This window comes from Herpailurus yagouaroundi, unplaced genomic scaffold (assembly GCF_014898765.1).
Source record: "Herpailurus yagouaroundi ecotype Mexico unplaced genomic scaffold, PumYag 165, whole genome shotgun sequence".
NCBI classification, from domain to species: Eukaryota; Metazoa; Chordata; class Mammalia; order Carnivora; family Felidae; genus Herpailurus; species Herpailurus yagouaroundi.
The window spans coordinates 18,399,556-18,423,831 of record NW_024412406.1 but is presented as its reverse complement, the minus strand read 5'-3'; the positions used below and the strand labels follow the sequence as shown (position 1 = coordinate 18,423,831).

At 36.4% G+C, this 24,276-nt stretch overlaps 1 protein-coding gene across 3 annotated transcripts in view; it reads right to left on the bottom strand.

Annotated features, from left to right (window-relative positions):
* PDE7A (phosphodiesterase 7A) overlaps nucleotides 1–24,276 on the bottom strand; it is a 127,034-nt gene that overhangs the window by 25,901 nt on the left and 76,857 nt on the right. For all 3 annotated transcript variants that reach the window (XR_005794208.1, XM_040487700.1, XM_040487701.1), the window contains exons 4-5: nucleotides 7,146–7,297; nucleotides 5,125–5,188 (exon numbers count right to left, since the gene is read on the bottom strand). Coding sequence is in view for 2 of the 3 variants with exons in the window: in XM_040487700.1 (XP_040343634.1) it covers nucleotides 5,125–5,188; nucleotides 7,146–7,297 (216 nt within the window). In the remaining variant the exon portion in view is untranslated. The remainder of the gene's footprint in view (nucleotides 1–5,124; nucleotides 5,189–7,145; nucleotides 7,298–24,276) is intronic.

Sequence of the window (24,276 nt, the reverse complement as noted above, 5' to 3'; positions counted from 1 at the left end):
TTGATAAAATTCAACATCCATTTATGATAAAAACTCTCAACAAAGTGGGTACAGAGGGAACATATCTCAATATAAAAAAGGCCACATATGACAAACCCACAGGTAACATCATTCTCAATGGTGAAAGGCTGAACGCTTTCCTTCTAAGAACAAAACAAGGATGCCCATTCTTGACACTTTTATTCAACACTGTACTGGAAGTACAAAACACAGCAATCAGAAAAGAAAAAGAAATAAAAGGCATCTAGATTGTGAAGGAATAAGTAAACTGTCACTACTTGCAGATGTCATAATCCTATATATAAAGAAAACCCTATAGACTCTACCAAAAAACTATTAGAACTACAAATGAACTCAGCAAAGTTGCAGGATACAAAATTAACATACAGATATGTTGTACTTCTATATACTAGTAATTACCAGAAAGAGAAATTAATAAAATAACCCCATTTATAATTGCATCGAAAAGAAAATACCTAGGAATAAATGTAACAAAGGAGTTGAAAAATCTGTACTCTGAAAACCTATAAGACATTGATGAAAAAAATTGAAGATGCCACAAAGAAATTGAAAGATGTACCATGCTCATGAACTGGAATAATATGGTTAAAATGTCCCTACTGTCCAAAGCAATCTACAGATTCAATGCCATCTCCATAAAAATACCAATAGCATTTTTCACAGAATTAGAAAAATAATCCTAACATTTGTACGGAACCACAAAAGATCCCCAATAGTCAAAGCAATCTTGAGAAGGAACACCAGAGCTGAGGTATCATGTTCCCAGATTTCAAACTACATTACAAAGCTACAGTAATCAACGATATGGTGTCAGCACAAAAGAAGACATATAGATCAGTGGAGCATAACGGAGAGCCCAAAATAAATCCATGCTTTAAGGGTCAATTAATCTATGACGAAGGAGGCAAGAATATACAATGGGGAAAAAAACAGTCTCTTCAATAAATGGTGTTGGAAAAGCTGAACTGCTGCATGTAAAAGAATGAAACTTGACTACTTTCCCATACCATGTGCAAAAATACACAAAGTATGGACTCAAGACCTAAATGTGAGAGCTGAAAGCACAAAACAATGGAACATTATTGTAATGGCACATTACTCAGCCATTTGTGATAACATGGATGGACCTAGAGGGCATTATGCTAAGTAAAATAATTCAGATAGAGAAAGACAAACACCGTATGATTTTGCTTATATCTGGAATCTAAAAAACAAATGAACAAACAAAACAACAGAAACAGACTTCCAGAGAACAAACGTGATTGCCAAGGAGGTGGAGGAATGGGCAGAACAGGTGAAAGGGATTAAGAGGTACAAAATTCCAGTTATAAAATAAATAGGTCACAGAGATGTAAAGTACAGCATAGGGAATATAGGTGATAATATTGTAATAACTTTTTATGGTGACGGATGGTAACTACTTCTGTGGTAATCTTTTGTAATGTATATAAATGTCAAATCATTATGTTGTACATCTGAGACTATTATAACATCATATGTCAATTATATCTCAGTAAAAAAGAATGTATATTTATTCTGTATGTTTAGGTTACGATAGCATTCTCCCAAACTTGTTTTGCAAACCTAATGAGACAAATTACCAATTTCTAGGTCTTGAATAAGTTTTAAGAAAGCTGCAATCTAATGGTAAAATATCTTCTGGAATTCGGGCAATCTGCAATACATATAATGTCTTCCACCAAGAACTTTAAAAGAATCAGACAAAAACCAGTCTAACAAAGTGTACTACCCATATCTAATTGGAAAACTGCGTGTAACATTGTTTCTTATTTCTAGTTTTTAAGATACCAACGGACTATTTTAATACCAGTGAATAAGAACACAAGTCAAACATTTCAAAACAAGTAATGCTTACCTGTTCTTCTTGCACAGAAGAACTTACTTTATACAAAAATGGAAACACTTTCTTGGAAAAGAAAATTGTGCTTATAGAAGAGCCTCCTTCATAAACATGTATCCAAAGATAGAACTGCTCAAGGTACATGTAAGGGTCATTGATGGTTCTTAGATGTGATTCCAGATGGCAGCCAGGAGGATGAGGCTGCTGCCATGAGACACACCTGGCAACAAGGGTCCTCACATGCCAGGTAGATCTCGGGGGTGACAAACCCTATCTTACTATTTTACACATAACCTCTCATTCCTATAAAAGGAATGCCAAATATATCCTACCAGATGATACGTATTTTCCTCCTTGCAGTGGACAAGGTGGGACCCTTTGTCTTGGTGGGAATCACTGAGTTTTACCTCTTCTCTGCGTTCCCCCTACTATGTCATCTGGCGAATTGCCAGAGTAAGAAATACAGAAAGCACGGGATCGGTAAGCAACAAAAGAAAACTATACACTTGGGTACCATACATATATATTATCCAGAATTCATTTCTGGCTAAGCACTTTTAAAAGGAAAGCATTTCTGGGGCGCCTGGGTGGCGCAGTCGGTTAAGCGTCCGACTTCAGCCAGGTCACGATCTCGCGGTCCGTGAGTTCGAGCCCCGCGTCGGGCTCTGGGCTGATGGCTCGGAGCCTGGAGCCTGTTTCGGAGCCTGGAGCCTGTTTCCGATTCTGTGTCTCCCTCTCTCTCTGCCCCTCCCCCGTTCATGCTCTGTCTCTCTCTGTCCCAAAAATAAAATAAAAAACGTTGAAGAAAAAATTTAAAAAAAAAAAAAAGGAAAGCATTTCTAATAAAATAATGAAAGTTAAAAAATTTTTCTTGCCCATTTGCTCTTCATGTATAGAATTCCTGTAACTTTTGGGTGGCTCTTGTTACATGAATATGTGTATCACCATCTGTAAAATCACAGGTGTGTAGTTACCTGCTAACAACCAACCCTAAGAAGAAACCATTCAGCCATCATCTTCACAAAAAGTAATGAGGTGATTAACGTGAAAGCTATTCTGCCCATCCCACACTTTCAACCTCACTCTACTTTCATCACCAAGACCCCTGACTAGCAGATATGTGCTTTTTAAAAATGGAATTTAGAAAGCAAACAGCTATTTCAATGAGTAAAAGTGTCCCAGCAGACTAATAGCAGGTGAGGAGCAATTACAGTTTATAGAAGGCTAAACCTGGAAGGTGTGAAGGGTGGCATGGTTTGATCTACATTTATCTTGGGATAATAACTGAAGTAATATTCATATTAAGTTAGAAAAAAGGAATTTCCCAGATCTAGAAGAAGATGAGTCACCTGATATTTTGCCATCTACATGTTTTAAAAAGGGAAGGCTGAAGGGAAAGACAACTGTGTAAACGATACTAGAGCATTTTCTGTGTGGACATGCCAAGTGGGGCCAGAGAAAGGCAGAAAACAGTCACCCAAGGGCAAAGGAGAGGTAGAAGAGAAAGAGAAAAGGAAAAAAAACCCCAAAATGGCAGGGAAGCAGGAGGGGGACTGTGCTGATAAAACAGAATTCATTGTTTTTCAATTTTGCTGAGGATCAGTCCGATTTATTTTCTGTCAACAGTGTACAGACAAATAGAAGGTGATCTCAAAGCTATTTTCTTTACATGGACTTTACATGGTCACACAGCTTACAGGGAATAATGTAGTGATACTAAAAAGCTAGACCCACATTGATTCTCAAGATGACTAGAGTTGTATCTGCTTGCCCATTTCCCATATTTAGCTTCCTTATGAAAGGAGCTTCCTTCCAAAGAAAAAAAGAAAACAAAAAGGCAATTTCAAAGTACATAGCAGTGAACTACATATTTAATTCACTCTAAAAAATTGTTTTTTTTAATTTGAGAGAGAGAGACACACACACAGAGACAGAAAATGTGTGAATGCAGAAGCAGGGGAGGGGGAGGCAGAGGGAGAGAGAGAATCTCAAGCAAGTTCCATGCTCAGAGTGGAGCCCGGTGCAGGGCTCGATCCCACAACCCTGGGATCACAACCTGAGCAGAAATCAAGAGTTGGATGTTCAATTGACTGAGCCACCCAGGTGGCCCACTTCATTCTAAACACTCAGAAGTGGCTTCCTCTCAGTGTACTTTCCAATCTGCTTTACTTTTATTAAGGTTTATTTATTTATTTTGAGAGAGAGAGAGTGTGTGTGTGTGTGCAGGAGGGGAAGACAGAGAGAGAGAGAGAGAGAGAGAGAGAGAGAGAGAGAGAGAGAGAGAGAGAATCCCAAGCAGGCTCCACAGTCAGCACAGAGCCCACTGCGGGGCTCAATCTCATGAATCATGAGATCATGACCTGAGCCGAAATTGAGTGAGATGCTTAACCAACTGAGCTACCCAGGAGCCCCCTGTTTCACTTATTAAAAGGATATTTAGACAAGCAAAGAGATATTTAGACAAGTACGGTCTAGTTGAATAACCTGTACCATTTTTTTTATGCCAAAAATTTTACCCTAAATAAAAATGATTCTCAAAAGAAATCCTTATCCTGTTCCAAACAGAATAAGGAAACATGACTCTTGCCCCTAAAACCAAACAAAACACAGGAGGGGGTAAACAGATTAGAATCACCTGGTGTTTTCAAACCATTCATATTCTGTAGATTCTGATAAGACTCCTAAAGAAGCTACAAGCTCATCTCCACCCAACCATAAAGACGCCATGTCATAGGGAACCAATGTTGATCATATGTCATATCTCTCAAATGTACAGAGAAAGAAAAGCCTGAGAACCATAAAGTTAAAAGAAAGGATATCTTTAAAATGTCATTAATCTACCACATATCTGTGGCTATCAAAGCTGAAATACAGTATCAGAAGATGTCATTGTAAATGACCACAACCCAAAAGAAACCAAAACAGAAAAACAAAATAATGAGGTAACAATTTCACTTTGGGTTATCTATAATAGTAGCATTAATTAGGGATGGATGGCCAAGTGATGATGATGATGATGACTTTTGATTACTGCTAACCAAGAGTAATGAAAAGACAAAATTATGAGAGTGATTCTTTGAGCTTATAGATCAGTCACTAAAGAAGGGACAAAATGATGTTCTGTTGGCAGCAGAGGGCTCATAACCTAAGTAAATGAAAGCAATAACCCCCTGAGTGACTGTACCATCAATGCAGCAATCTAGAGTACACATTAATTTGAGTAAGTCAAACTCTTCACTTACCATTTGTTAGTCTATCAAATAGAAAGATATCAAAATTCCAATTTCCAACTTTTTCCAGCATACACTGAAATGAAAACCAAACATTGCTACTGTAATTTAAGTTCAATAACAGTCTGTCTTTTACAGATAGTCCATAGTGAAGTTAGTGAAAATAGAAAGTGATTTACTTTAAGAAATGCAAAGTATCATTCTCCTTTTAATCATGACCTTTCCAACTGGCTCCAAAAAAGTGTCCAAAGGGTAATCTCCATTTGGAAAACCAAATAGTTTGTATTCCAATTAATGAATGTACAAGTAAGGTTATTGTTTCTTTCAATTCATTCCTATACTCCCATGAACTTTTCAAGAATTCTAACATAATTTAACACCATGAACCATATATGGTTCATACATGGCATGGTCTAGAAATTAGATTTTAAAAAATAAGTTATAATAGTTGAGTACTTACTATATTCCAGGTACTGTTAAAAGTGTTTTGCTTACTCTTACTATTCATACCAAGACTATGAAGTAGGAGTTGTCTTTAACCCTCCTTTATATATGGGGAAACAGGCTAAAAGTAACTAACTTGCTCAGCTAGAAAGTAACAGAGCTGGGATATTAATTAACTCAGGTGGTCTGATTCTGGAACTTAGGCACTTGAATCTATACTACACTATGCTTAAGTTATTTGTCATTCCTTTTCTTAAAAAAAAAAAAAACTCCCAACTTACAGGTATTTATTTATATTCTTTAAATATCATTATACAATAATTAATAGCCTTTATTACATTTAAGTTGATGTGTATTTCAGTTGAGCAAATAAATCTCACAACAACCAAACCAAATTCATATTTTTACACTATATATTTGTAACCTGAAATTTTTATGGAAAGTTCACTGTTGTACACATCTATCAATAAATTGACATAAGAAATACTCTTACTAATAGTGATTATTTGATAGTACTAACAACCACTCATACACAGATCAATATTCTCATTTTGTTTATTTTTAATTTTTTTTAATGTTTATTTTTGAGAGAGAGCATGTGTGTAAGCGGGAGAGGGGCAGAGAGAGAGAGGGACACAGAATCTGAAGCAGGATCCAGGCTCTGAGCTGTCAGCACTGAGCCCGACGGGAGGCTCAAACCCAGGAACTATGAGATCATGACCTGAGCCGAAGACAGACGTTTAACCGACTGAGCTACCCAGGTGCCCCGATATTTTCATGTTAAAAAGCAGAACCTGTAAACTTTTTACAATTTAAAGAAAGCATGAACACTTTTCTATAGATTTCTTTCACAAACAGGGAAACAATTTTTTTGCACTTTAATGCAATTGTAAAGAAGGTACCTTAGCCCTATGTACACACACTTACAAAATCTGGCCTGTAAATATTAGGTAAAAAATAATTTTAAAAATGTCAGAAACATAAGATCATTAAAAACTCTCATTTGGTCAAAAACAAGCTCATCTGAGCTCCACCTTCATTAAGACATTTCTTTTAAACTATATAAATAATACTCACAATCACTGGGTTTAATTAGAAAATGTATAAACCCTCAAAATAGCTCAGTGATGCAAGAGACTATAAAAAGTCATTTGACTGTAAGTCATGAGACCTAACATCCTATGCTGGGTTTACCTCTAAACAGTGGGTGAGCTCAAACAGTCCCTGATGCTCTTTAGGTCATAGATTCTTTATGTATAGCATATAGACATTAGATCAGAATAGCCATAATATTCTTCCCAGAGTTAAAATTCAGTGTGATCTTATAGTTTAATGTTTACTGATCTACTTGTTACTTACTGTTACAATAAACAAAAACATTTTCATTCTTTTAGTTACTTCAGTGATTTCCCTTGCTCTGTAACACCTAATTATAAAATGAACACCTGCTCTAAAGGAAAAACTGAATAATGGGCTTAACTAATTTTTGCATACAAAAAAAGGTTCTAATAAGTCAATCCCATATGGGAAAAAAGGGGTTTCATGAAACTTATCAAAAATTAATGTTTTCCTGAAAAAGTTATACACACCTTGGCTTGTCCATTATAATCATCATCTAAAATGTTTAGAGAATTTGAAACAGTAGTACCGCGAAAAAAGCGAGAAGATCTAAGATACCGCTGGAAACTTAGTAACCTCCTGATATTTCTTGCAGACACAGAAACTTCAATTTCAGATTGAGCTGAAATAAAAGAAGTAAAAGGTGAGTATAGCAAGTCGAAACTGTGCACACACAATCTTTGTTATACTCCTTTCTAGTTACATACAAACCCTTTTAAAAAAAACGAATCACTATACCACATTTCTAGGAGAGAAAGAAGTACTTCATTTGTATTTTCAACTAAAGAACTAAAAATGAAGGGGTAAACGGTCAATTTTGACAGGATTTGGAAAGCTAATGAGAAATGTGGCTGGATTAATAGTCAGGCTTTTTGTTTTGTTTTTAACTCTGAAGAATTATCACCTCTCATTCTATTGCTTGAATATACTCGATAGACATTATGGAGAAGAAAGACAAAAATCTAGTTTCAAACTACCCTTCATACTGAGAATCCAGGTCCCCAGTTACATATGAGAATTTAACAATTACACAACTACAACGTCTCAAATCCTAAGGAGATATCATTTCAAATATTAAGATAATTTTATTTAGAGGAAAAGGAGGAGGACTGGAAAATTAAGTAACATATTCTATTAAGAATTCTAAAGAATAGGGACAAAAATCCTGTAAGATGAAAAATTCTAAGGAAGAGCAAGTTTAACACAACCATTTTTTCCTCTAGTGTTAGAACAAACCAGTTTCCTTAAGTACCAGACGAAGTAACAGACTTGGGTTAAAAGCCATCTTCTAGGGAACACATGTTATCTTTAAACTCTAGAATCAAACTAAATTCAGTGAAATGCTTTATAATATATAAAACACATGAAAAAGGAGACTAAGGATCAACAATTATCATCTCTCATCTTCTGTTAACTTAAACCCACCAGGAAGAATGGCAGGTGATCAAACATACTCTCCCTTATGCATCCAGTCACTAACTCCTCTATTAACCTGTATTACCCTGTGTTTTCATATCTATAGAATAATGGCAATTAATATGCAGTTCAAAGGGTGCTGGATTGAGTGAGATAAGGTATCCATGAGCTGGATATATTAAGTAACTGGTTGCAATGTAGATGATGATAAAACTGATGTGATGCCACTGCTTGGAGGTATGCTTCCAGGTAGTTATCCTAAATTCCCAATCCATTCATGTTGCTTTATTATTATTTTTTTTAATTTTTGAGGGAGAGCACGAGCAGGGGAGGGGCAGAGAGACAGGGAGACACAGAATCCAGAGCAGACTCCAGGCTCCAAGCTGTCAGCACAGAGCCTGACATAGGGCCCGAACTCACTGATGGTGAGATCATGACCTGAGCCAAAGTCGGACGCCCAACTGACTGAGCCACCCAGGCGCCCCTCATGTTGCTTTAAATAAAAGTACTCATTGGCTCCACATCATCTTAAAATGAATTCATGTCCTTAGTCTGAAGAAAAGGCTTCAGGTTACAGGTTCTGGCTCGTTCCAGATGTGACTCAGATGTCATTTTCCCTGGAGGCACATCTGAACGACTGCACGCACACTCCCCATGTAGAAGTGGGAGGTGCCTCCTCTGGGTTCTCAAAGCTCCCTGTGCAGACCTCTATCAGACTACTTCTGATATTGGATTATAACCACTTATTTACCTGTCTCCTTTGACAAATGGTGACCTCCAATGTAGCCAAGAACTACTTTTTTTTTTTTCATCTCTTTATTCCAAATGCTAATAATAGCACCAGCTAGGTATATGTAAAATATAATGAATAAATGCATCCTCATTTTGAAATAGCTGATGAGTTTTCAGGCTCCCATATACTCACATAAGCCAGAAATAAAGTAATATACACTGTTATGTACATTTTTCATAATGTACTCATTTTTCATTCCAGTGAATCTAAAATAGAAAGTTTTTAGAGCAACTGTGGAGTTAAATTTCTGATCTTTATCAACATAACTTACATTAAAAGGAGTACAACAAAAATGGTAAAACTACTAATCAAGTGATTATATCTGAACTAGAATTTGCATGTTTGAGGACATGAGGGTAGACTAAGTGTTCTGTGAAAACAATGTTCCAAAGTGCTTTGCAAAAAGTACCTCATTTAGTCCGCAACAATGTCAAAAGATAAATATTATCATTCATTTTTACACATGAGAACACTGAGTCTACAAGAGATTAAGTAACCTGTCCAAGGTCACACAGCCAACATAGGACAAGTGGATTTTAAAACACAAAACTGTCTGTTTACAAAGCCTGTGTCCACACTATTACTCATAGGTTTTTATTATATCTCTATTGTTTAATTATTAAGTATGACATTAATGTATGACATTATTGAAAATTGTCTTTACGTAGACGAACGCATGCAGAAAAAGAAACACAGAGGGGAAAAAAACTAAGGTACACGAATTTAAGTCTAATATGATCCTTTTAGTCCTATTCTTAGAAAAGAGTGAATTGGGAAGGGACAGAGTTGAATGGTAGGAACATATGAGGAACAGGTGAGACTAATTAGCGTATACTAGCACCACCATCTCTGTTTTGATAAGGCACCTTACAGTTTTACAAAAGCGCATTCACATAAGCTATCCCATTTAGTGATCACAACAATCCTGTGAAGATGACAAGACTATCGCCCCCATTTTACACACACAACTTTAGAAACCAAAGTAGAAATGCAATACAATTAATGCATTAGAACCAAAGCATTTAGAAAACTTCTAGAAAATGTTGCAGAATGTCTTCTATTCATTAGGGAAAAGAGTTCAAAGTCATGAGCATGATTTCATGAGCATTCCCTTCAAGTGATCTTAACTCACAAAAGGTAACAGTTTTGTCACTGGCAATTCTACTGAATCACTATGTGCATATATGTGTGTGCATACATGTATACACTAATAATAGTAGCATCACTGCTTTCCAATTATATATCCAAACTCATGCACCCTGGAAATAAGTGTGAGAATCTCTTTGGAAGCATAACTGCACAAGGACCAAAAAACAAATTAGCCTCACTTGAGGGGAAAACCCCAATAACTCAGTCCACCATGCTAAATCCTCATATCAACAAGGCAGGATTCACATGATCAGTGGTTAAGACATCTGGCAGTCTGGCAGCACCCTCCTTGCCCCTGCCTTACGCCTATTTTCTGAGTAATTTTTGACAAGTCACAACCTCTTAATGTCTCACCTTCCTTAAATGAAAAAAACAAAAACTAAATGTAATTCGTATCTTCCTATTTCATAGAGTTCTAAAGTTGGTACATGTTATCAAGAGTTCTGTTTTGACCATATTAAGTTGAGAATGAATATTAGACACTAACTTAAGGGGAAATGCTCACTCATAGGAGCCCAATGATCCAGCAAGACCAATCCCATAAATAACCTACACAAAGGATAAGAAACAGAGTTTCATTTAATGACAGAACCAGCCTTAATAAGTACTGATTATTTTGCAGACAACCTAAGAAAGGACAGAGAACCTGTCCAGATGAAATAGCACATCAATCACAGAACAGTGTTTTCTGCACCTAGAAGGACTGGGGAAGATTACTTAAGAAGATTACATTCTGGAAAGAATGAAAATCCCATGACACCTTGTAGAGATAGCAGCTAAAACTACCTCAGAGCTTTGCTTAAGACAATACGGGACCAGAATTTGGGGGAAGGAGGAAGAGAATATTTCATATTTCCATTAGTCTAATTAGTAATATGTAATGCATTTGCACTACAAAAATGAAAAGGAAGGGCGCCTGGGTGGCTCAGTTGGTGAAGCATCCAACTCTTGATTTTGGCTCAGGTCATGATTTCGTGTTCTTGAGTCTGAGCCCCAAATCAGGCTCCATGCTGACAGTGTGGAGCCTGCTTGGGATTCTCTCTCCCTCCCCGCCTCTCTCTCTCTCTGCCCCTGACCCACTCATGCATGTGCATGCTCTCTCTCAAAATAAATAAATAAACATTAAAAAAAAAAAAGAACAAACCCGAACCTAACCCCTACCCAGTCATCCATCCAACCACCTCCCAAGCCTTCCCCCAAGATAATTTTTTTCTTAAAGACTCTTGTGTATTTTTCCTGAGTTTTTTGATCAAATGTATGAAATCCTTATATACTATTTTTCTACTCCTTTTACATAAATGGTACCATATATTCCATTATATGTTCTGCATCTTGCTTTTTATCTTGGCGCTCCTTCCCTATCAGTACACAGAGACCTTCCTCATTTTTTTATGAGGCTATCAAGTATTTCATGATATGGATGAACCATAATCTGTTTAACCAGTACTGCCCTGAAGAGCGTTGCTACAACTTTACAATTTACAAAAAATACCTTCATTTTGTAAAATATGCTTATATTTCCACTTCTTGATTTGTCAGCTTAAGACATCATCCTTTAATATTTTGTTATTACACGCAAGGAAATGACTCTATATCCTACTTTCCCTTTCCCAATGTTTGTTAGTTGACGGAGTATATACTTTTTCTTTCATGATAATAATGTATCTCACAAACAATATATCTTTGAATGGTAGTCTTTGTATTTGACAGACAGCTTGACTAAATATAAATTCTTGTCTTTCATTTTCCTTCCTGGAGTGTATTTCAAAGTACTGATTCATTATCTTCTGGCATTGAGGTTTGCAAAGTCTGAGGCAAACCCTTTACTTCCCCCCTTTAGTGACTTGGTCTTTTGCCATGGCCACCCACAGAAACTCTCTTGATTTTAAAGTCCAATGACTTTGCTAAGATATACCCCACTGTGAACCATTCCGGATCATTTTCCCCTGATACATGGTGTGCTCCTTCAATATGTCATTTTAACTCTTCTGTTACTTATGAAGAGTTTTCTTGAATGGTATCGCTAAATATTTATTGTGTTCCACTATTTTAGCTTTATTATTCAGAGACTAAACTGTTATGTTGAAACGACTTTACCTATCATCTGTATCTCACTTCCTCTCCAATTCGTTTTAATCATTTATTTGTTTTGTTTGCTTTCTTATTTTTCCCAACCCTGCTTAGCTTCTGAGATCAGACAAGACTGGGTGCACTCAGGGTGGTGTGACTGCAGATTGCTTTTCTCATTTCTATCCCCTATGCTCATTATCTTGGTTACTGCATATTCTACACCTTTGGTCCTACCAAATGCCTTCATTTCTGTGATATATTTGGACTTTTGCTTCTATTGTTTTTTTTTCCTAAATATTTATTTATTTTGAGAGAGAGCGAGCAAGCAAGCAGGGGAGGGGCAGAGAGACAGGGAGAGAGAAAATCCCAAGCAGGCTCTGTGCTGTCAGCACAGAGTCCCATGCATGGTTCAATCTCATGAACTGTGAGATCATGACTTGAGCCAAAGTTTGAGTCAGATGTTTAACTGACTGAGCCACCCAGGTACCCCTTGTTTCTACTCTTTCTTGATTCTGAATGTACATGTTTCAACCACTTTTTTTTAATCTTGCCTTATTATCTATTCCCTGAGTTCAATTTGCTCTTTATGGCTATTGCTTCATTTAATCAAAAAAAATTTCAATGGTTATTTATTAACAGAGACAGAGTGCAAGCGGGGCAGGGGCAGAGAGAGGGAGGCAGAATCCGAAGCAGGCTCCAGGCTCTGAGCTGTCAGCACAAAGCCTGGTGTGGGGCTCGAACTCATGAGCTGTGAGAACATGACCTGAGCTGAAGTTGATGCTTATCTGACTGAGCCACCCAGGTGCCCCACTTCATTTAATTTTTTAAGTGAGTGGTACAAAATTCAGTCACACTTTCTTACACCATAAAAATAAACTCAAAATGGATGAAAGACCTAAATGTGAGACAGGAAACCATCAAAATTCTACAGGACAAAACAGACTACAACCTCTTTGACCTCGGCTGCAGCAATTTCTTACTTGACATGTCTCCAAAGGCAAGGGAAATAAAAGCAAAAAAATTAACTATTGGGACCTCATCAAGATAAAAAGCTTCTGCACTGCAAAGGAAACAATCAACAAGATTAAAAAGTAACCAACAGAATGGGAGAAGATATTTGCAAATGACATATTGGATAAAGGGCTGGTATCAAAAATCTGTAAAGAACTGAACAAAGTCAACACCCAAGAAAACAAATAATCCAGTGAAGAAAAGGGCAGAAGACATAAACAGACACTTTCCAAAGAAGATGTCCAGATGGCAAACAGACACATGAAAAGATGCTCAGTGACACTCATCATCAGGGAAATACAAATCAAAACCACACTGAGATATACCATCTCACACCAGTCAGAATGGCTAAAATTAACAACTCAGGAAACAACAAATGCTGGCGAGGATGTGGAAAAATGGGAACCCTCTTGCACTGCTGGTGGGAATGCAAACTTGTGCAGCCACTCTGGAAAATAGCACAGAAGTTCCTCAAAAAATTAAAAATAGAACTACCCTATGACCCAGCAATAGCACTGCTAGGAATTTACCCAAGGGATACAGGAATGCTGATACATAGGGGCACTTGTACCCCAATGTTTATAGCAGCACTTTCAACAATAGCCAAATTATGGAAAGAACTTAAATGTCCATCACCTGATGAATGAATTAAGAAAATGTGGTGTATAGGGGCGCATTGGTGGCTCAGTTGGTTAAGCGGCCAACTGTGGCTCAGGTCATGATCTCAGTTCCTGGATTCGAGTCCTGCATCAGGCTCAGTGCTGACAGCTCAAGAGCCTGGAGCCTGCTTCAGATTCTGTGTCTCCCACTCTCTCGGTCTTTCAAAACTGAATAAACATTAAAAAATTATTAATTAAAAAAAAAAGAAAATGTGGTATGTGACACAGACACACACACACACACACACACACACACACACACACACACACAATGGAATCCTACTCAGTGATGAAAAAGAATGAAATCTTGCCATTTACAACAACGTGGATGGAACTGGAGGATATTATGCTAAGCGAAATAAGTCTAGTCAGAGACAGACAGATATCACATGATTTCACTCATATGTGGAATTTGAGACACTTAACAGATGAACATGGGGGAAGGGTAGGAAAAACAAGATAAAAACAGAGAGGGAGGCAAACCAGAAGAGACTCTTAAATACAGAGAACTGAGGGTTGATGGGGGTGGGGAGGTGGAGAAAATGGGTGAAGGGCATTGAGAAGGGCACTTGTTGGGAGGAGCACTGGGTGTTATATGTAAGTGATGAATCACCGGATTCCACTCCTGAAGCCAAGACTACACTGTATGTTAGCTAACCTGAGAATTAAAAAAAAAAAAAAAAAATCGGTCACAATTTTTTTTTTTTATTCATCAATTTGAAGTAACATTTTTCTGTGAGGTGCTCATTATTCCAAAGTACGAAATTATCATAATTACTTACTCTTTTTGCTTCTGGGCTGTTTCTTTTATTTTTCTTACAATTCTGTAATAAACATTCTTATAACTATACCTTTCCACATATCCTAGTTGATTCCCTTGGAATACACCCTCAGAAGTAGAACAAACACATTGGAGCACATTTCAATGGCTTCTAAAACACACTGCCAAACTGGAGAATAAGTTTTCTAAAAGAAAATTAGAGGGGCGCCTGGGTGGCTCAGTCAGTTAAGCATCCTACTGCAGTGCAGGTCATGATCTGGCGGTTTGTGGGTCTGAGTCCCGCGTCGGACTCTGTGCTGACAGCTCAGAGCCTGGAGCCTGCTTCAGATTCTGTGTCTGCCCCTCACCCGCTCATGCTGTCTCTCTCTCTCTCTCTCAAAAATAAGTAAACATTAAAAGAAAGTGAGAGAGCCTTCCAAAACTGTCCTAGAATAGCTTCCAAAATATGATCTAAGGGATCAGTAACTATAAATCAAGGATAAAGCATGATGAGATCATTTTAAGATGGAAATTTTTAGTTTCCTCAGGTTTGCTTCCCTCCCACTCTTCCCCCTTCTACACACATACATACACAGATTCCCTATAACGATTAGAAGGAAAAGTCTTATATTGAAACAAGGAAAGACCACTACAGAGAAAAAAAGAGTATCAAGTTGAATAAGTAGATATCATTTAGGAATATATAAAAAAGAATACATGGGGAACTGGAAACCGGAATGAGTGACTGAGAATTTGACTAGTACCCTCATTCAGACTGTTACTGAAAAGCTCACCCTCTAAGCATATTATGTAAAATCTGACCCTACTACCAATACTGTCATGGGCTCTCTCTGTAACATAAGGTGTGCCATTATTTATTTCAAAGCATAATACACAGTAGATTAAAATTGTCTTTATTAAAGCCCAGCTTCCACCAGGCCACGACTATTTATTGTAAGTCCCAGGGTTGTTCTAGTTTACATGGTTACCTACATTCCAAACCAGCTTAGAAAGCCAACAGGGCTCAGCGAATTAATCAAGTTACTATTAAAGAGCCGTTAGCTCTGTTGGTTCTCTTCTAAAATATAACATTACCTCACTATGTGACCATGAACAAACTAATCAACTTCCAAAAAATTAAATGAGTGTTGTTACTTGATGATCATGGGAATTACTTCCAGCCATCCATTCTCAGATTCTCTGAGCCAAAAAAATGAAATATGGGATAGCAGGCAAATTTAGAAACAATGTTTTCCCCTAATATTAGAAAGGAGAAAGGAGATACAGGCAATAGGTTAAGGAAACAAAAGGGCCGGAGAATCACACATGTTCAGCAGTATTACTCCTGACAGTCCCAGACTCACTTCTCTATCATTCAAGTAGCATGGCAAAAGATGTCACTGACAGTTGTTATACAAAAGAGGTTTTTAACAGGAAAGGCTTTGGATCTTGAGACTTGCCGGCTACTTGCTTTAATGGTCCACAAGAGGGAGCCTTGTAGTCACTATATCTGCCAGCTTAAAATCCTAAAAATCACTTAGATGCATATAATCATGAATTACCCTTGGAGACTATTTAAACAATGTTTTTTAAATTCAGTTTTAACTGTAGTCTAGGGCAATGTCATGTGGAATGGTAATGGAATAAAAAAACCTGAAGACATTCTATATTCTAACCTCTCCTTTAATTTTCCTAAACACACACATACACACACACACACACACACACACACACACACACACACACACACACCCCAGAAGCCATATCTGAAAGGTTATTGTTAAAATACTGAATAATTACTTATCTATGTCTATGGGACAAATTTTCTTGTAAGAACATCTACACTTGGCATGTGTGGATAAATGAGGAAGAAAATAGCTAGGTGCATAAAGCAATGGCCTTTAGTAGAGCAGTACATGCTGATATGCAGAGGCAGTACAGCAGAGTAGATAAATACATGAGCTTTGGAGTTACACACCTGAGTCTAAATCCCAGTTCTGCCACTTCTACTAGTTTCGTGACATTAGGAAAGTTATTTAAGGTCTTTACCATTTCCTCACTGTAAAATAGTCATCATAGAACTGTTGTAAAAATTAAATAATACATGCAATATGTCTTTTTTGGGAAAGAATAAACAATTAACACTTAATAGCTATAGTTATCATAGGTATCAAATTTGTTTTTAGTTAAGGTATAATTGACCTATAACACTGTATTAGCTTCAAGTTCAAATATTTTTAATTTTTTTAGTGTCTATTTATTGAGAGACAGAGAGAGACAGAGCATGAGCATGGGAGGGGCAGAGAGAGGAGACACAGAATCCGAAGCAGGCTCCAGGCTCTACGTTGTCAGCACAGAGCCCAACACGGGGCTTGAACTCACAAACCATGAGATCATGACCTGAGCTGAAGTTGGACGCTTAACTGAATGAGCCACCCAGGCGTCCCTCAAGTTCAAATATTTTTAAACACATGACCTCACACTACTTATTTTAACAAAACCAAATTTATTCTTCATGATAGCATACTTCATCCTGAAGACCACAGCATACTTTTATGTACTATAGAAATAAATGCACATATTTAAAAGATTTCAAAATATGCATATTTTACATGTAAAATGTTATTATTTTAAAATGAATATATAAACAGTCCAAGCTTTAATGCAAATCAAAGAAATAAACGAGCTACTCATAATCTAAAACTAGATCAATGTTAATATGAGAATAAGCTGTACAATCAATATTCTTTCCCTTAAGCAATTCTTATAAGCTTAGTTTATGGAATTCAATGTTCACTTTGACAGGATAAAATAATTGGTATAAAACTCTTTTAAAAGATTATAAGATTATTGCTATTATTGTTATGGATTAGGCATTTCCCCCCTTCAGAGACGGGATATAGGATATGTTGGATCCCTCTTATGTTCAAACTCAGGACTTGAAGATAGCTCCTTATTCATTACATTTTTAATTACCTTATTAGTGAACTGAGAAAGACAGACAAAAAAAAAAAAAAAAAGGAAAGAACAAAGACTTAAGTGTAACAGGTAAAATAAAGCCTAAAGTTGAATCTCCTATTCCCCTAGTTCTCCTAGGTACAATTAGACCATTAAAATGTATTAAGATTAATGTCCATTCCATATCAGCTCCCTAATTGATGCTTTGAAGTTAGAGAAGATATCTAGGGGACAGAATGTTCTATCAACTTGGGACAAAGAAACAAAAATCAGTGGTTTTTAAATGTAGGCATGTGGTACAGGGGATTGGAAGTAGGAACATTCATGATGAAAAAGACAGAAAAAAGACATAAGATTCTTGTTTTTTGTGATATCTCTGTGAACTATCATAGACATGTTTGTTTACGTTACATATTACAGATGTGATTTCAAGACAGATGAATGATTGGGAACAAACTAAAATTTAACAGAAACCTCAGCAAAAGATGACCTCAGTCTACAACACCACAGCTGTAAGTAGAGGCTGGCTTGCCTTCATTTGGAATGAGACTAAATTACAAGTGATGAATAGCTGTGTTAGCAGATCAAACAAATAATGGCTGAAGAAAATATGCTTGTAAATAGTAAAGTACTGGCCAGGTGGTACAACAGGAAAGATAATGAGAAAAATTCTGTAACAAAGACAAAGTCATGGCTGAGGAAAACTCCAAGCAACAACTTTTACACTTAAAGGGAAGAAGCAGAAAAAGCTACCAAATATAACAGGATCTACCTTTGTATGGGAGTTATTACACATTAAAGACTGAGATCATCTAAGACAATAAAATTAGTGAGACCCAAGCTTTTAAACTCAAAACACATACAAACAGATGTTCTTTCTGATCATATAACTCAGTATAAAACAGGTACTGAGGTCTAACACAGCCCTGTTAGGAAGACAGGAAACAATCCCAAATCAAACACACATGAGGATCTCAGAAAAAGTTTAAGGAGTTTTATATCTTTTCATAGAAAGTCATTACAATAAAGACAACATGAGACATTTGATTCAACAGAAAGTCAGCAACCAGCCTGAATCTGGTTAATAGTTCATATCATACTTAGAGAGCTATAAGTAGGACCCCTATAAAATCTAACTGGTCGAAGATACAGTTTTAGTCAATTTGATGCAACAAAATTATATTCACCCTCTACTATTAGCCAGAAGCTGCCAGAGGCCAGGAACAAAAAAACGAATTATGACTAAAAGCCTACAAATTTAAAAGCTTTTAGACTACAATATAAATATCCTGACAAGTTCCCTTGCTGCCCTATTATGGGGTGGAGTAAAGTGCTAAAATGAATAAAAAGCTCAAGATAATGGGTAAAACACATTTACATGGACTGAAACATGACCATGTGCCAGGAGTAAAAGAAAATGGAAAAAACTGCATTTGCGTAGACATGAAAAAAAAAGCTGTAAAAAAAACCCAACAACCATATTCCTTGTATTACTTCTTGTCTGATATTGGCAGAGAGACCGTGCCTTCCAGTGTGGATGACGTCAGTAAGCTTTGGTGAATTCCATGAAAAGAAGTAACTGTCAAGCTGGCAGCTTCTGTTACTAGTTGATAATCATCCCAGAATCTTTAAAAAGACACACCCGATTTTCTGAGTGCACATGCAGTGTTTTAATAGTTCTTTTACATTTTAAAGATATTAGTATTTATTATATAAGCTAAAAATAAGGTGTAACTAAAAGAATGACTTATTAAATTGAGGGACATACAATTTTAGGAGGAAACGAGGGACAAATTCTGACAAAATGTCAATACAGAATTCATTTCATCAAGTCCAATAAACTGAAGACTCAAAATATTGTATTTCAAGAGATCAGGTATAGAAAAATATTTGTAGGAATATTTGAGGCTTTTAATCCAGCCTACTGAAAGTAAGCCACCTTACTCACAAGGAGGCAAGTGAAATGGGGAGTCTCCTGGTGATCTTTAGAGCTGAGTGAAAGCAGAAACATGAGAAGCCATCACATCAAGGAATGATGCTCCAGAGCACAGGAGCTCACGTTAGGGACACACAGTTTCAGCAGAAACTACTCTCCTGTCAGCCGCATGTCTCCATCAGCCCCTTGCTCTCTCTAATCCAACAATTCCTCTCTCCCTCCTTCTCACCCCCCTTATCTTTTCCTCCCAATTTGTTAGTGCTATACATTGCTCATTGTCACTAGGTGCCTCAAACATAGAATTTTCACACCATAAAATTGGGAGACCAAACAGGTTCAAATTAGTTGAATGAAGGACATCAAGAATCAGTTTTTAAATGGGAGGACCAGAAATCTGTACCTTAGTAGGAGTAACTCCCAGACAGAACAGGTCTGAAAGTTAGGGATCTTTTAAGAATGGGATGAAAGCTGAAATTTGTCAGTGGATCTCAAAAAAGTGTTAGCACCAACATTTTCATATGTATGATACATATTACCTTATGTGCTATATAACACAGAAGTTAATAAGAACAAAAACAAAGGTAAAAGATTGCTTCAGAAAAATCTCTTCAGTGAGAGATGATATCTGGGCAAAGTTTTTGATTTCTTGCCCCACAGAACCAAGATAATACCTGATAAATTCACAAAAGAACTTAGCATGAACAGCCCACTAAAAGCATTAGAGACAAAAGAAAAAGGAAAAAAATCTAGTTAAGAACAAGGCTTCTGTATGATACATCCATTTCAGGAAGATTTAACTTAAAAATGTAGGAGAATTTATTGATTAAAGTAGAATCATTGCGATAAACATGCCAGACTAACCCTGATTACAGGTTAAAACCAGATCTTTGGGAAACACTTCTTGGCAAAGACGACTGGCGACCATCAAAATCCCTCTGTAACATGAGTACAAGTAAGTTTTTAATCATCTTCCCAAAGTTTGAATTCCCACAGTTCTGTAATAAGCAACCATAGAACTGGTCCAATACCAGTTAATTAACATATATATTCTGATTATAAACCCTTCATTTTTAATAAGCTTACATATAATTTAATTACCAACCTTTTTTGTTTGGAGATCATTTCAAAATACAGGCATAAAATACAAAAGGTTGTAAACTAAACTAAAAATAGTACAAGGAATACCCTTTACTCAGATTTGCCATTGTTAACATTTTTTTCCATTGCTTTAATATTTGCATAGAGTGTCCATGGACGTTTCTTCTTCTGAACATCTGAGGGTAGATTATAAACATTCTGGTCTTTTACTCCTAAATATTTCAGTCACTAATACCACAGTTTAATACATTTCCCTATTATAAACAAAACCAAAGTGAACATCTTTGTACATACATTAACATTTACCAATGATTATTCCCTTTGCATACATTTCCAGTGGTGAAAACAAAGAACAAAATGTTTAAAATTCTTGATGCATACCGAGGAATTGCCCCCTAGAGTCTCTAACAAAGTAACTATCACCAGCACTTTAGCTGATAGTTTAAGCTCCTAAATTTGATAGGAATTTGTTTGGTTGGTAGTGAGGCTGGACATTGTTTCCATATTTAAGGTATTTCTGTGTTGAACTGATTTTCTTCTGTGGCTTCTTCATACTCTTTCAGAAAGACTCAAAGTCAAAACCTGTATGATAAGGCCTATGACAAATCATACTGGGGCCTTAAGAGAAGGATTTATGATAACAGACAATCCAAATGACAAACACTCAAGGCAGAAAAACTGTAATACCTATAGAAAAAAATTATTGCTGAGGCCCTACTTATTATCTTTGGAGCCTGGGATTGTTCCCTAACTGGCCAGCTATCTTGAGGGGAAACCCAAACACTGTTCATTATAAACTGTATGTATAAAAAAAACCTTAAAAGAAAAGCTCAATATTGCAATGCAGATGTCTCATAGTAAAGATAATATATTGTAGTAAAGATAATATATCAACATGGAGAAAGTCATAATCCAGAAATTAGTTAAAACTATTCTAGCACTTAAATATCAGCACCTCACAGATACAACAGATAGAACACAAAATTACTGACAAAAAAAAAAAGTTTTAATTAATATGCTGATAGTGTATTATGTGTCTTTACCTGCTGTGATGCATTTTCCCCCTATATTTTAAGCTTTTCCTTTCTTTAGAAAGATCCGACTTTGGGTACAGAGCACGGGTTATATTACAAGACATAAATCCTAAAAGTAAGGACAATGGTTAAGATAATACCAGAATAATTCCAGACAATGGTGATAAAGGTCTGAATCAAGTAGGATAAGAGATAAGGAGGACAGAGAGGAAAGAAATATGGCAGCTATTTTTGGTTACAAAATACAAGGAATTTAATGCAGACTGGATTTAAGCAATGAAAGAGCAGAAAGAGACAGGAATTTGACAACAGGAAGATTAAGAGTGAGGTTAAGTTACAACCACAGAGGTACACAGAAGAGGGGAGTTAAGGAGCTGTAGACATTCTAATTTCAATCCATTTAATACATCTATCTAGAAGTTTGCAACCTGAGCATGTAGAAACTATTTTAATTTCAGCATGCAAGGTTGTGTCATTGTGAAAAATAAAATCTTATTTTTAATTATACATAAGGGAGAGGACACATTACTAAAGTCTTTCAAATGCTTCAGTCCCTCTGAAGGCTTAAACTTAACCCAGAGAGCTGCTTAAGGGCAGGTAGGTGCCTTTGCCAAGTCTGAAGAAGAGAAGGCTCCTGAAGATGGCTCATGGGAGGTTTAGGTCATAGCAGGAGCGTGTGCTCACTCTCTGATTAGATCACATTTCATAAAACATAAGATTAAGATTTTTCCTTTAAGAATTCCGACCTCTGTGATGAACAATAGCTACTATACCAGTAGGAAACAATGATTCATTTTTTCTCTATGAAAAAAAAAAACAACAACGAATTCTCCAAATTGTATCATCTTTTTGGCTTAGAGAGATATTGTTTTGCAGAAACTACAGGACCGACCCTACAGTTACAGTCAATTTCCAACCTAGAGTCTTCACCTTTTGTAAACAGCAGCATGATGAGGTCAAGAGTTGTAAGATACCCTTCCATACATTCTGAGACACCATCCTAAATCGTTGTAAATCAGTAGATCAGGATACAAGTGTAGATCTCCAAACCCAACGTAACCTCGTCAAGCTTGGTACCGCTTCATATTGTTTTTAACCAGTGTTTGTCATTAGGTTTCATTTTTTACCTAATCTGAGCTTCTTCATCTCTTAGAAGGTATATTTCATCCTTTACCTTTATTACTATCATTGATATCTTTGGTCTACTCTTGTTTTGTCCTTTAGAATTTTTATTATTTGTTCTTGGCTTTGTAATGATTAGAAGTCATCGATCCTATTTTAATTCCACTAGAGAGTACTTTCAACTCTCCCAACCAAAAGGTCTCTTATGTCCTTATTTAAAATTCCAATATTAATTACACGTTTCAAATCCTCCATTTCAGTAAATTCAGTGAAAGATAAGGGGTTATTCTAGAGACTCCCAATATAATTGCACCTTTCTTTATAATATCAATATTTAGAATTAACCTTTTTACTGATATCCTTATTCACATCCTAATTCATGAATATTACAATATTCATAAATAATTTTATTTAAACTTTTCAATGATAATAAATTCACATGAATCAAAATTCAAAAGGCTCTACAATAAAACACTTTTTCTTTCATTTTCTCAATCACCCATTTCTTCCTGGAAGCAACCAATGTTGTCAACATACTGTTACAAAAAAAAAAACCCCACAAAATCTAGATATTGAATTATGCTTGCGTTCTTCCTTAAAACAAACCCACTAAGACTGGACTATTGTTCTTTTATACTGTTGGAATCTCTTTTGCTAAATTTTTTTTCAAAAACTTTTTTTAACAGACACGTACAATAAGGGTGTATTTTCTTCTTAAAAATAATCATCAGTCTTCTAAAAATCCAGAAGAATTTGCCTGTAAAATCTCTAGACCTCATGATTTGACGTACCTCTTGGGCAACTTTCCCAAACATGCTGCTTTTCACAACTCCTTTACACTTAAAATTACTGACTGCCCCAAAGAGCTCTCGCTTATATGAGTTACAGCTACTGATATTCACCATGATAGAAATTAAAACGAAATTTGTAAATACTTGTTTATCATTTCATTAAAAAATAACACAATAGTACTCCCAGTTTCTGTATCCACATATAAGAAGCTTGGAAGCTGCCACTCTGTCCTAACAATAAATAAAAAGCTGACCAGACTGAACTCTTCTAGGATCTGTAAGAGAGGTGAGGACACAGGGCAAACCACTTCCCTCAAGATGTGAGAGACCAAGAGATGATGAGAAAGAATAACAATTTACTGGAGCACAGATGAATAACTGATGAATTTCTGGAGGCTGAGTGTGACCAATTCTGAGACCCAGTCATGGGGCATCCCAACAATTTAGTGAGATTTACCTCCAGGTCTGACCAGAAGCCCACAGTAAATGTCTGCCACAACTCACACAAGAAGAGACAATCTGAATAGGCCTATATTTATTAAAATATTGGAATTAATAATTAATAACTTTCCAAAACAGAAAACATCCGGCCCAGATGGTTCACTGGTGAATTCTACTGCACCCATTAAGGAAGAAATTATACCAATTCTCTACAATCTCTTTCAGGAGACTGTAACAGAGGGAATACTTCTAACGCACTCTATGAGGCTAGCATTACTCTAATAGTAAAACCAGACACAAACATTCTAAGAAAACTACAGACCAGTATCTCTTATGCATATAGGTGTAAAAATCTTCAACAAA